Consider the following 12819-nt stretch of genomic DNA (forward strand, 5'->3'; position numbering starts at 1 on the left):
AGCTATTTCCGGCTAGCAATAGCTTATTTTCAGCTTTTTCCTGGAGCACAACAAAAAGCACAAAAGCGAAATTTACCTTTCTTTTCAGAGTCCCCATTTTACAGTCTGAAAGGAATAGAAAGAAGTAGCAAAGGAACAAAATCCTGCGTTGGTCCTCACAGCGCAGCTGGTGAGTTGGACAAGCTGGCAGGAGCAACAGCCAAGCTACAACAGGCAGCTGCCTGCAGACACTGTCTCAGGGACACCAGGGAAGCTCGCAAAGACCTGAAGTCCAGAGATGCTCCCATGTGCCCCAGGTGATGCTGCACTGTTCTTTAGAGGAAACCACCAAGACCATGTGTTCAAACATAGCCTTTATTTAGTCTTAAACTAAGTTTATTCACCAGAAAAGCCTCTCTCTTAGCAATTCTTTACAGTCCATGAGGACTATGTATATATATTGCAACCAATTCCCAGAGCAACACAAATAAGTAAGGTTTATAAATTCTTTGGTTCTCTACAGTGATTCAGCCTTGGAGCAGTCACAGTTTTAAAATATAACCTTAATGGGAAGATCTTTTGGTGGACTAGATTAATCTGGCATACACAGACAGCAGAGAATATTTCCAAAATATACATAAAAAACCCAAACACAGTACAAAGATATTACCTACACACCATCCAGCCAAATACTCAAAAAAAGTACATGAGCAAAGAGAACCACAACGTATGAATTTTAAGGATCTATTAGACATTGACATCATTCATTATTTTGATAGCATTTGATATGCAATAGAGATGAACAGTGAGGAACAAGAGAAAGAATGAGAAAATTGGTGCTCTAAGACAAACATATCCTTAAAACAACCAGACTCAAAGAGCAAAGCCTGCAAATGTAAAATCAGTGCCCAGTTTATGGAATTTATGTCAGATCACCAATAGGAAAACAGACGAAGGGAAAGGAAAAGCTGAATCAGACAGCAAGGATCCTCTAAGGGAGCAGATGGTCCCATGGCACAAAAATCTGCACTCAATTCCCAAAATTCAACAGTCCAAAATCACTCATGTCTGTATCTACCTGCTATGTTAACCACTATTGTACTGCTCAATGTCGAGATTTAAAATGTCTGGATCAGAAAGTGAGACCTGGAGTTTTAAGTACTGGTATCTCACATCTGATTCAGGGAGGGAAGAAAAAAATCCAACTCCCTCTCAACCAGCATGAGACAGCCCCTAGAAAGAAGTCAGCTAGAGAAAGACAATGAGCACAAGTCCTAAGCCCAGAAAATGAGAGCTGCCAAATCTGGCACCCTGGAAAAAAAAAAAGACACACTGACTCTGCAGAGCTACTACCATATTATTTACTGCTCATGAACCTAAGAAGTCTTGCTCTTGTACCTAGGGCACACCAGCTTTGCGAGCACCCTGAAGCAAGCACCTAGGCAAAGCCTCCTACTTCTCCAAACCTCCTGCAGCTGCTCCATAACTTGGTGCCCACCACTCCTGAAAACAGAGCCTGTTCAGGCCTGTACATCTCATGCAGGGAACTAGTGATCTTTTGTGAAGAGTCAGTAAAATCCACATTCACTCTAGGAATAGTTTTATACTTCATGTCAAAACATGCACAGACAATGAGATTACTTTATTTGAATTCACGGTATTTATTAGAATTTATGGTCAAAATGTATTCATTACAAAAACAGGTATTGAACAAACACGAGAAAACATTTATTAATTGTTCTACCTGGCAGCTCTTATTTAATGGAAGGTCACCAAAAAATCATTAGGACTGCTTTCAAGAACTATTCAAACTAACATTTCTAAAAGCAAAACTTCAATAATATGGCTTTTAATAATAAGGCATATTTTACAAAGTACTAGAATTTGGGGACATACTAGTCCTCAAAATGTGCCTTTAGATTTCCCTTATTTGGAATGACTGGCATGACTGTATTAGCCACACATTTTAACACTGCTTTATCCAGTCAGCTCACGAAATCATTAAAAATATACACATCTGAGCTTCAGTTTGACCTGCAGTGACTCCTATATGTACTCTCAAAATTAACACAAGCACTGAATGCTACTAATCTTCGACTTGTAATAACTGATCAAAGAATACTGCCCTGTAATTCACTACAAGCTAAAATCATAGCGCTGAACTCTGCATTTTCAAACAAGTGGTTTGTAGCTCTAGATTTAAAATGCAAAATTTCCATTATATTTAATAATTAAAATGCATGCTGTGTTATGGTTACATTTGGTGACTGGATTAGTAGTACCCCAACTGAGTTAAACAATGCCTTTTTCCTATTAGAGTTCATATTACCATATTGTCTATTTGTTTAAGAAAAGGAAGAAAAAAAGCACAGCAAGGAAGAAGGAATAAAAAAGAAATATGAATATCAAACATACTGAAAGACAGTGAGGACCAAGACAGCAAGAAGACCTGGTATCAGCAAAATATACGCTAGCTGAAAGCAGAAAAGCTGAAATATCTGTGCATTTAAAGTATGAAAACTTTTATTAAAAGGAATATTCTCCCTTTGTCAATAAAGGATCTCATTCAAAGTAAAGGGTATAAAGCTAAGTTTGCTTTCCTAGATGCAGTTGCACAAATTGAGGGAATACAGACATCACTGTCAAAGAGCAGACTCTTTCAGGCTGTCAACTTCTTAATCAGGGTCTGACTTCACTGGAAAGTGTGAAATTATGTAATTATTTATGCTTTGCAATTCTGACGGTTTAAACAAATCCAGCACTATGAACATCATCTTTTATAATGCAAAATTCCTACTGAGATTTTATTTTAGACAATATAACTTTTTTTTTCCTGTGCTTTCTAGGTGGTTTATTCAAACAAAATTTAAATATTATGTGACGTATTTCTTTTCTCCCAGAACAGATCCCACGGAGCTTAGAAACATAACATACAAGGATGAAAAATAATTGAAAAATTAAGTAAAAATGAAATCATGGCCACAGTGACATCAACTGAAGTTTTCTCAGCACTGTCAGCTACATTGCCACCCAAAACTCTCTGATTGCAAGTCTAAAGACCTTTGAGTACTAACAACGAATGTATAAATAAAATATTATTTGATGCCATAAAAAGACATACTGCTTACATTCCTGCACTTCCATACAATATTTAAGTATAAACTTCAGCGATTAACTTTTTTTTCATTTCAAGTATATTTTAATTATCTTGGTACCAATAACAGATATGAAGACAAGCTTGTGTGCCTGAAAGCTTGCCTACTTCTCCCCCGATAGTAGCTGGTATAATATATTGCCTCTGCCTGTATGTCAGTCTCCTCAGAAATCCATCCCCTTACAGGGTAAATACCTTTTGCATACAAAAAAAGTACACAATCTCTGAAAAAAAAAGTTTCAGCACTCACCCTCAAAATACACTTTACTGAAATCAGCGACATCTAAAATCATGATGATGTGAATGACGAAAAAGGGAAAGCATTCCTGCAAGTCAACCATCACCAGCAAAGTTCAGCATGTTTTTTACCTGGAAATGGAACCTGAATAGCCTGAGCTAGCAAAATGCATTGTCAGGTTTTGACTTGTCCTCTCCAAACAACACCTTCTGTACCCAATGACCTTGTGCCCAGGAAGGATTCTTGGGGTTTGAGAGAAGGAGCTCCTTGTATCTCATCAGATGTCTGCTCCAGAGCAGCTGAAGGTCAACACCAGACCTACGTCAACTTTCTCTTCAGTCTCTTCCTCCCCTTCCCTCCTCAGGTTGCCGTCCCTGTTGCAAACTCCTTGGGTGACAGAAAGGAAAGGAGACAGGGAACAAAGCCTATATACAATCCTCTGCACATATCAGAGGCACTCACAAAGAAGTTGAAGCAATACTTGTGAGGAATTTTTGAGCTACCTAGATTTAGAATGGCACTCAAATTCACAAGTCTGCATCTTTGACACTTAAAGTCTAATGAGAAACAATTAAAGAAAAAGAAGGGTAGTTTTTTTCATATAACATATCTGCCAGGTTCCTGGTACCAACAAGTAACAACACTGTGTTATGAAACCTCTGCTCAAGAACCAACCCAGTTTTTGTGGTAGGATTTGGACCAAAAAAAAAAAAAAAATCCAATTTTATTTCTCTGGTTCAGTACACAAAAATTATGAAATGGAAAGGTTCTGTCAGGTTGTGATTCTGATCATTTTGACACAAATTGAAAAAATTCTGTTAAACTAAATGGAAATATTCCAATTTATAGTCAGGTAAATAACATCAAATTCTAGTCCCGGGTTTTCTTTCCTTCCTGATTAAATTACATTAATGTACACTTAAAGCAACTACTGCTATTCCTGCTGTTTTTCTCAGGAGAATAATTTATCTGTTAAAATACAGTACCTGGACATAAACATGAAGTCATAAGGGTTCTTTCACATATCTGCCATCTATCTGAAGCCTTGCAACAAAGAGGCTTTTAGCAGTATCGTATTACACGGATACCAACATATCATCCTAAATGTAGGGCAGAAGTCAATCTGCTTCTGTGAGGACCTATAGGCCATAGTTTCTTTCCAAAATACTTTTTATTAACCTGATATGTATATGAGACATCAAAAACCACAACACGGTATTCTTACACGCAATCTACCAGAAAAAGGCTCAACAACTAAATATTGCGTCTTTGCATTCTTGCTAAAAGGTTTGACATAGTATTCATTGCCATATTATTCCTAATTAGCAGTTTAAGCTTGTTAACAAGAACAGTTCATTTAAGGTAAACAGGAATTATCTTTCCATTGTATAGGTAAACTTGTAAATAGGACAGCTCATAAATTCTAAGATGAGAGCAACTAGGAAACTATTCATTAAGGCTTGGGTTATAAATTCAAAACATGAAGCGTAACATGCTTAAATAAGAAGGTTTTATTTTTAAAAGCATTCATTAGGCTCTCATCTTCAAGCCTCAGACTTGTAAATAATTTAAAATGAAAATGCGAACAACAGGCAGGGAAAAAAAAGCAAATGCAATTCAAATCAGTCCATTGTTGCACCAATGAAACTCAGAACAATAGAAACTAAGTTGGCAGATTTTGAAGACAACATCCAGAAAACATCCTTATGTACTGTACCTTTGAACTTACATGTTGTGCTAGTACTGGATCCAATCCAAAAAAAAATAGCTGACTTGTAACAACCAGGCTTTGCCCAGTAAAAGATACACATGCTGAACTAGCAATTTTTAGTATTCATTGCATTTTATTCTGGAGCTGCCAAAGCAAACAAACAAGCTTATCGATGCTTTTAGGTTTCATATTTATCCATTCTGACTTTTCAGAAGTGTATATCCTATTAACAATTTATATGACACAACTCAAGAACCCCCTTTCCTTTAAAGGTTAAGGTAAATCTCAGTTTGCCCCACATGGGGAACATGAAAAAAAACAGCCTTTACTTCACTGGCATCGAAAATGGAAAGTGAAGAAGACAAAAGTAACAAGTCAAACAAAAAAACAAAACACAAGGGTCACTGCTGTCCCCACTGAGTATTCAGTGTCCCAAATCCAATATCAATACATCCCTGCAGAAAGCATGTTACACACCAAGGAACCAGGAAAGTGCAACATTTTGCCTTCACTGAATTCATGGAGCTTGCTATCCTTTTCTCAAGGACTTGGAACAATCCAACAAATATTCAATGTCACTTAAACATTCAATAGAAAACAAGTATGCAACAGGAATTTCTTTCGCCATGTTAAAAGACCACATGGCATTGCAAAATGCAAAAGTGCTGTAGTCCTATGCCATGGTTCTTGTGGAGAAAGCTGTGCATAGATGCTGGCTATCCCAGGAATGTCAAGACATGCTCTTCAGAAGCCTTCCACTTACTGGCTGCACCCCCTGCACCAGGAAATCTGACACTTGTCAGCCACTCAGGATTTCCTGCATGGCTGCAGAACACTGAGCAGGAAACCCTGGCACATCCAGGGAGCTCTGGGCATACAGCAGGATGCGACTCAGCTACAGCACACACATACAGCCAGCACACGGCTTTCCGGAGGCACCAACCCCCCAGGCAGTACGAGAGCAGCAAGTCTCATGCTTCCACATGTGAACCGAGATGGAAAGGTCACCCCTGTCCATGCTTCTCCTTTGAACACAGAAGTGGGTGATGACAACATGCTACACACCACCAGTACAGGTAAAGTCTCCTCCTGATTACGTGTCCTAAAGCCAACTGTGGACTATCTCGTATGTTCATAGCAAACGTTTACAGCAAACATTTAAATAAATCCAAACTCTAACGCACTGAATAGAATCAGCTGAAGGTCACAGGCTCTTCCAGGGTGAGCCCAAGCTTGAAAACCTGACTTAAGAGAGAACTCACATATATAAAGCCATACCAGAGCTCTCAAGGCCATCCAAATGGCAATACAGCAATCTGTCTTTAATTAAATTTGAATTCTTGTCAGGACCTCCATACTTTTCAAACTTCTTGCTGGAATGTTTCCTACAGAAAAGCTTATATACCAGGTAATTGCATGGATTCCACAAAAAAAACACCAAAAAAAAAAAAAAAAAAAAAAAAAACAAAAAAAAAAAAAAACCACAAAAAAAAACAAAAAACCCACACATGAAACAATGACTTCCATACAAAATGATGACTTAGTATTACTATTCAGATAAATTTTGTTACCCCTTGTAATTCCAGTGGATTTGAACATTTTTATGTATTTTTTACATCTTGCTACCTATACTTTTGAGAAGAACTTTTGAAATTCCAAAGATGGGGCTAAGGACAGCAAGAAACTTTATAACTACAACCAGACAAAGAAGTAACAGCTAGAAAAGCATCTATATATGCACTTGAAGCAAAATAGTAACCTATAGAGATGTATACATGCAGATCTGTTCACTGAAATACTGCATACCCTAACTCTGCAAACCTCCTCCTGGGCCATTGCATACGCCACACACATGTAACAACTTCTATGTTTAGACTCAGAAAGACAGAGGCAATTAAAATTTATGCCTGTGCCACTGAGGATCAAAAAAACCTAAGAACATTCACAGCCTCAGAGCCCACTTAAACATAACCCACACTGTGGCAGACAGTAGCTCAGTAGTAGGCCAGACTACTGAGAAAAGTCAGCCTGTTGTAGAACAAGCAAACAAAACAAAAAAATTAGCAATCAACAACTCAGCTAACGCAGGACTGGAAAGCAGTCACGATCATGCAAACAAGCATTTTACTTTTGGAACACCATTACTGCCTGTTTCTAAAAGGCACTTGGGTTATTTCTTTGTAAGAATGTATGTGAATTGGGTAGCCCTTACTGTAATTTTCCTTTTCATACTGAGGAAAAACACATAGCTAGGTTTCTTTCTGCTATAAAGCTATAAATTGCTAACATAACTTTGGGACACAATCTTTCATCTTCACATGTTGAAGAACTGAGAATAAGTAAAATATGAAAACTTCCACATATATTTAATATAAACACCTGCAATGGGCTACAGACTGTTCTGTAACTAGAGACTCTTCACTGACAGATGGCAGAAACAGGATTAACGGCATTCACAATTGCAGAGCAGGAAAGCAGGTGTGGTTCCCCTGTTTTAAACATAAAACTTCTTTCTGCAAAGCAAAAAGTCACCTTTGGAATTTCCAAAGGTGAGAAATTAGAAATTACAAGAACGTCTTTACATTTTTTGCTTCTTCTTCTCTGGTTTTGTATACACAGGCTAATAAACAATCTGAGTTTATGTGTTAACACAGTCCAAAATGACAAAAAAAAAAAAAATCCAGTTTAGAAGTAGGTATAGACTTATTTAAACTTTCATACACTTTTGTATAACCATGTAAAGGCAAATGGACCGAAGATTAAACCACTCTGATGGTACTGGAGAGATTCCACATGAACTTAGACACCACGGGCCAGGCAAGATTTAAGCAGTTTGCAATGCCAGGTCCCATGCGACCCTACTCCTAATTCATTCTCTCCAAGACATCCATGGCTAACCCTATGCCTGCCTGTTTAATACTAAACATTGTACTTGCCTGAGTGAAGTCAGCCTCTTCTCTCAAGCAACCAGCAACAGGACAAGAGAACACAAATCTTAAGCTGCACCAGAGGGGGTTTAGCCTGCACATGAGGAAGAGTTTCTTCACACAAAGGGTGACTAGACATTGAAATGGGCTGCCCAGGGAGGTGGTGGAGTCACCGTCCCTGGAGGTGTTTTGAGGAAAGACTGGACTCAGCACTTAGTGCCATGGTCTAATTGACATGGTGGTGTCAGGTCATAGATTGGACTTGATCTCAAAGGTCTGTTCCAACCTAGTTGATTCTGTGGTCACTGGTGAGGCACGGTACTCATTTCGTTCGTGCCTTTGTGTCCACCAAGAAGCGCTGTCCTTGGTTCTGCTCCTTCCACTCATGTGGTATGGAGGAGCAGTGCCTCCATGCTTTGGCTGCTGCTGGCACTGTGTGATGCAGCTGCACCTCGGGCAGTGGTGGCAGAACTACCCCGAGGTGGCAAGGCCAACACAAAACAAGACTTTTCTGGGGTGGAAGAATAACCACAAATGCTCTGCTGGGCAGCTGCTGACAATCTGTCAAAGTGAAAGCACCATTTCCATTTGACTCCTCACATAACACAGAGCACAGCACAGAGACCACTCACCACATCTGGGTTCGTGAACAGCTGAAGGAACCACAGGCACTACATCTGTTCAATCACATCATCTTGTCTTTCCCTTCAGACTTTCAAAAGAGTAAGTTATACTCCAGATTTCAATCTAAGAAGTCAACTTTTTAGTACCTTTAACATGCATCATAATACCAAGGCATTAATTTCAATGAATGACTAGACCAGGTGTATCTTAAACCAATGTTTTTATTTGACTGATGGGGTCATCCATCCAATGAAGCATTTCTTTTTTCCCAAGAAAGAGAATATTTAAATTCTAAGCCACATTAGGAAATTCAATTGTAGGAGCCACCCAACAATTCCAGTTCAACCACATTTCATGTGGCAGTCTGTCTGTGTATTTCAGGTCACTCATAAAACCACAACACTGTACACATTCAAAAAATTAACGAAAAAAAACCATGAAAAGCAACGCTACCTCATTCTTAATGTTGTGTAGACTAACAAGAAAATGCTGGTTTTCACTACAAAAGGTTGGGTTTAATGGAGTACTGTGACTGACATCTGCTTCACACATATTCTATCACCATGTAATGTTTTTCATTAAAAAGAGACAACACAGCTTGAGTTTTAAAAGCGTTTCTAACAAAGAAAACTCATGCAAATAAATGAGAAATCTTTGATGCTCTTACTATACAATAGTTCCAACAGAAGAATGATAGTAAAGGATTTAACTCAGGTCGTTTGAATTATATTTCCCAAAATGCTAGTAAAACTGACATGTTTGAACATACTGAAAAAGTCACAGTCCATCATCATGCTGTCACATCAGTGCATTTGACTTTTTTTAAAATGTATGGATTATACAATTACTGCCAGGCTCCATATTTTATATATAAAAGCTACAATCTGATTATATGTCCATGCTGAAATAATTTATGAAATAAGGATGGAATGACTGCAACGTTACTTCTATGATGAATGTAACTTGCTGTGAATAGTGTAGGATATTGCAAGAGACCAAACTGAAGCCTGTAATTGTCCTCATCTTTCATGCAGAGGTGTGACCTGGGAAAAATATAGATCCTACCATCTAAAGCTCCAGCCTCATACAAACATCTTGATTACTCATCTTCTGATACAGGAATGGAAAATTTATAGTCTTCACATGCCACACCTTTGGGTTATTAAGGTGAGAATCACAGGAAATTACATCCAGTGTTTAAATTGTATGTTAGTCTGTTACGGCTTTGCACCATCAGCAAATCCACCACTGCCGCTATTACCCTTGCACTTTTGGATTTCCATTGTTTACTACCCCCTAGGTGTTACCATCATGCTTAGTATGATATGGATGAGCACAAGCACATGACAAAGCCAAGGTCTTGCAAGCCTGCATCAGTACAACCACACAAAGAAGAAAAGAGGGCACAGGAAAACAGAAACAAAACTTTTAACTATGCAGATTCTAAGATCACTGCTTGCTACAGCATTCAGATCACAAATGGTTTTTTCCTTTCCTTCCTCCAACTAACACTGCATTTAGTATTAACATTGTGGTTCACAGGCCACACTAGTTATTCGAAGGAGCAACAGGAAACTTTGCTCAAGTCAAATTAAACAAGACAGAATCACAGACTCATAGAAAGGCTTGGGTTGGAAGGCACCTTAAAGATCATTTAATTGCAACACCCCTGCCATGGGTAGGGACACTTTCCACAAGACCCAGTTGCTCAGAGCCCCATCCAGCCTGGCCTTGGAACATTTGCAGGGATGGAACATCCACAACCTCTCTGGGCAACCTGTGCCAATGCCTCACCACCTTTATATTAGAAAATTTCTTCTATATAAAGGACATACAGATGATCAACTATCCCTCAAAGGCTACCTAAAGCAGTAGTTTTGGTTTAATGATCTTTCCTACTCAAGACACACACACCCTCAGAAATGTGTTAACGTTGCTATGCTGTTTATGAGAAATTGCTTTCCCTGCCACAATCCGGCAGGTTCCCTAAGAGTCTACTCTGACTCCCTTGATCAGACAAAACCATGTTGAAAATCACAAGACTGTGAGAGCACAGGAGATGCTCATAACTCAAGAGTCTAACCTCCAGAGGAAGGCAGTAAACAAGCAGAAGGTCTGAAGCACAAATCCTACGAGAAATGGCTGAGGGAGCTGGGATTGTTTAGCCTAGAAAAAATGAGACTCAAGGGAGACCTTATCACTCTCTACAACCACCTGAAAAGAGGGTGTGGCCAGGTGGGGATCGGCCTCTTCTCCCAGGCACCAGCGACAGGATTAGAGCACAAAAGCCTAAAACTGCACCAGTGGAAGTTTAGGCTGGACATTAGAATTTTTTCACTGAAAGTGTGTTTAGACTTTAGAATGGACTGCCCGGGGAGGTGATGGAGTCCCTGTCCCAGGAGGTGTTTAAGGAAAGACTGTATGGGCCACGCAGTACTATGGTCTGTTGACAAGACGGTGTTCGGTGCATCAGAGCTCTTTTCTAACCTAATTCTGTAATTCTGTCACTGCTCTGCTTGGTGACCGAAGCAGAATAAAGGGAAAGCAAGTACAACCCTTTCTTTATCCCTTGTAAGACCCACGTACAGAGCTCCTGCAGTCACGTGCGTCGTCCCTCACCGCCAACTGCTGCACTTCTCAAAGCTCATCCCCTCTTACTCTACAGCAACCTTCGGGATAGGAGGGGGAAGTAAAAGAGGGGTTGAAGCCACTCAGGCAGCGCCTGACCCCACACGCCGACACATCCGAACGCCCACCCCGGGCCGGCCTCACCCCCGCCCCGCCCCGCCCCGCCGCGCCTGCGCAGACGCGGCCGCGCAAACGGTCCCGCACGGCGGCTCGGGGCCGCTGCCCGGTGCCGTCCTCGCGGGGCGGCGGCTGCACGGGGCCGACGCCCACCGCCACCGTGCCCCGCTGTCCCCTCACGCCACAGCCCCGCCCGACGGAGCCTCGCGCGTGCGCACCGACCCTACGGAACTGGGCGAAGGGCGGGGAGGGGGGGGACACAGGGAACCGGGGAGGAGCCCGGAGCACGCTGCAACCGGAGCCGCGCAACGTGGTGGCGGCTCGCGCGGGTCCCCACCCCACCCGCTTCTCCCTCGCTCCTTCCGTCCCCGCTCCCCCCGCCCATTCCCGTGCCCTCTCCCCGCCGCGCCCGTCCGCGGCAGAGCGGAAGGGAAGACCCGCCACGGCCCCGGGGCCGGCTGCGGCGGCCAATGGGCGCAAGGGGCGCTCTTCCCGCCCTCGGCACCCCGGCCAATCGGCGAGCAGCTTGGGAGGAAGCAGGCACGGGATTGGCTCCGCCGGTGCGCCACAGCCCGCCCGCCCACTCCAAAAAAAAAAAAAAAAAAAAAAAAAAACGACGGCAGCGCAGAGGCCCAAAAAGCCCGAGGGGAGACGGCGACGCGGCGACCCCATGAGCCCCCCTCGCGAGGGCCGAGCTAGCAGCTCGCCCCGCGCCGCCGGGCGGCGAGACGGGGCTGCCGCGCCGCGGCGGGCAGCGCTTACCGCGCGGGGGGAGCCGAGCGCCTCCGCTTGTGCTGAGCCGTGTCACCAGTGGCGCGCCGTAGATCCGCCGCGCTGCGTCACGCCCGGCGCGCGGGGGGCGGGGGCGAGGCGCGCCCACGTGACGCGGCGGCGCCGGCGGGGCGGGAGCCGGTGCGGAGGCGCCGCTCGTGCCGCCGCCGGCGTGAGGGGCCGCGCGCCCAACGGCTGCCGCCGCGCGCGCCCTGGCGCCATCTTGCCCTGCCCTGACATCGTCCCTAACTCCCGGCTCCTGCTGCCCCCCACATCGTCCCAGGAAGGGATAGTCCCAAAAGAAAGGACGGAGCTCCGAGGGTTTTCCCGGGATGCGCGTGCTGGTGAGGCCGGAGCACGGAGCCCCGAGGGTTTTCCCGGGATGCGCGTGCCGGTGAGGCCGGAGCTTCGTGCGCCTGCCGGACGAAGGCAGGCGGGGTGGCAGGAGCCAGCGGGTGCGCTTGTGGAGCTTCCCGAAGCTGCCCGTTCTTGGAGCGTGGCGCAGCCCGGCCTGCCTGTGCCCCCTGCCCCCACTGCAGCCCTGGCGCTGCGTTGCGCCGGTGTAACCTCGGGCCGCGCAGGGCTGCGCGTAAAGCTGTGCCTCACGTTCTCACCCTGCATCGCACTGCAGCGAGACTTGGATCTGGTCCATGGGAAACCTGTTCTGGGG

General features: G+C 43.3%; 1 protein-coding gene across 1 annotated transcript in view; it reads right to left on the reverse strand.

The window, feature by feature from the left end:
• Positions 1-12370, reverse strand: part of ZNF407 (zinc finger protein 407) — a gene marked incomplete at its 5' end in the record, with an annotated part of 336763 nt that extends 324393 nt beyond the window's left edge. Inside the window, 2 exon segments of the mRNA XM_048289163.1 lie at positions 12141-12237; positions 12239-12370. Of these exon segments, the coding sequence (XP_048145120.1) occupies positions 12141-12237; positions 12239-12370 (229 nt within the window).
• Positions 12371-12819: the final 449 nt, after the last annotated feature.

Source organism: Corvus hawaiiensis, chromosome 30, assembly GCF_020740725.1.
Source record: "Corvus hawaiiensis isolate bCorHaw1 chromosome 30, bCorHaw1.pri.cur, whole genome shotgun sequence".
Classification (NCBI taxonomy): Eukaryota; Metazoa; Chordata; class Aves; order Passeriformes; family Corvidae; genus Corvus; species Corvus hawaiiensis.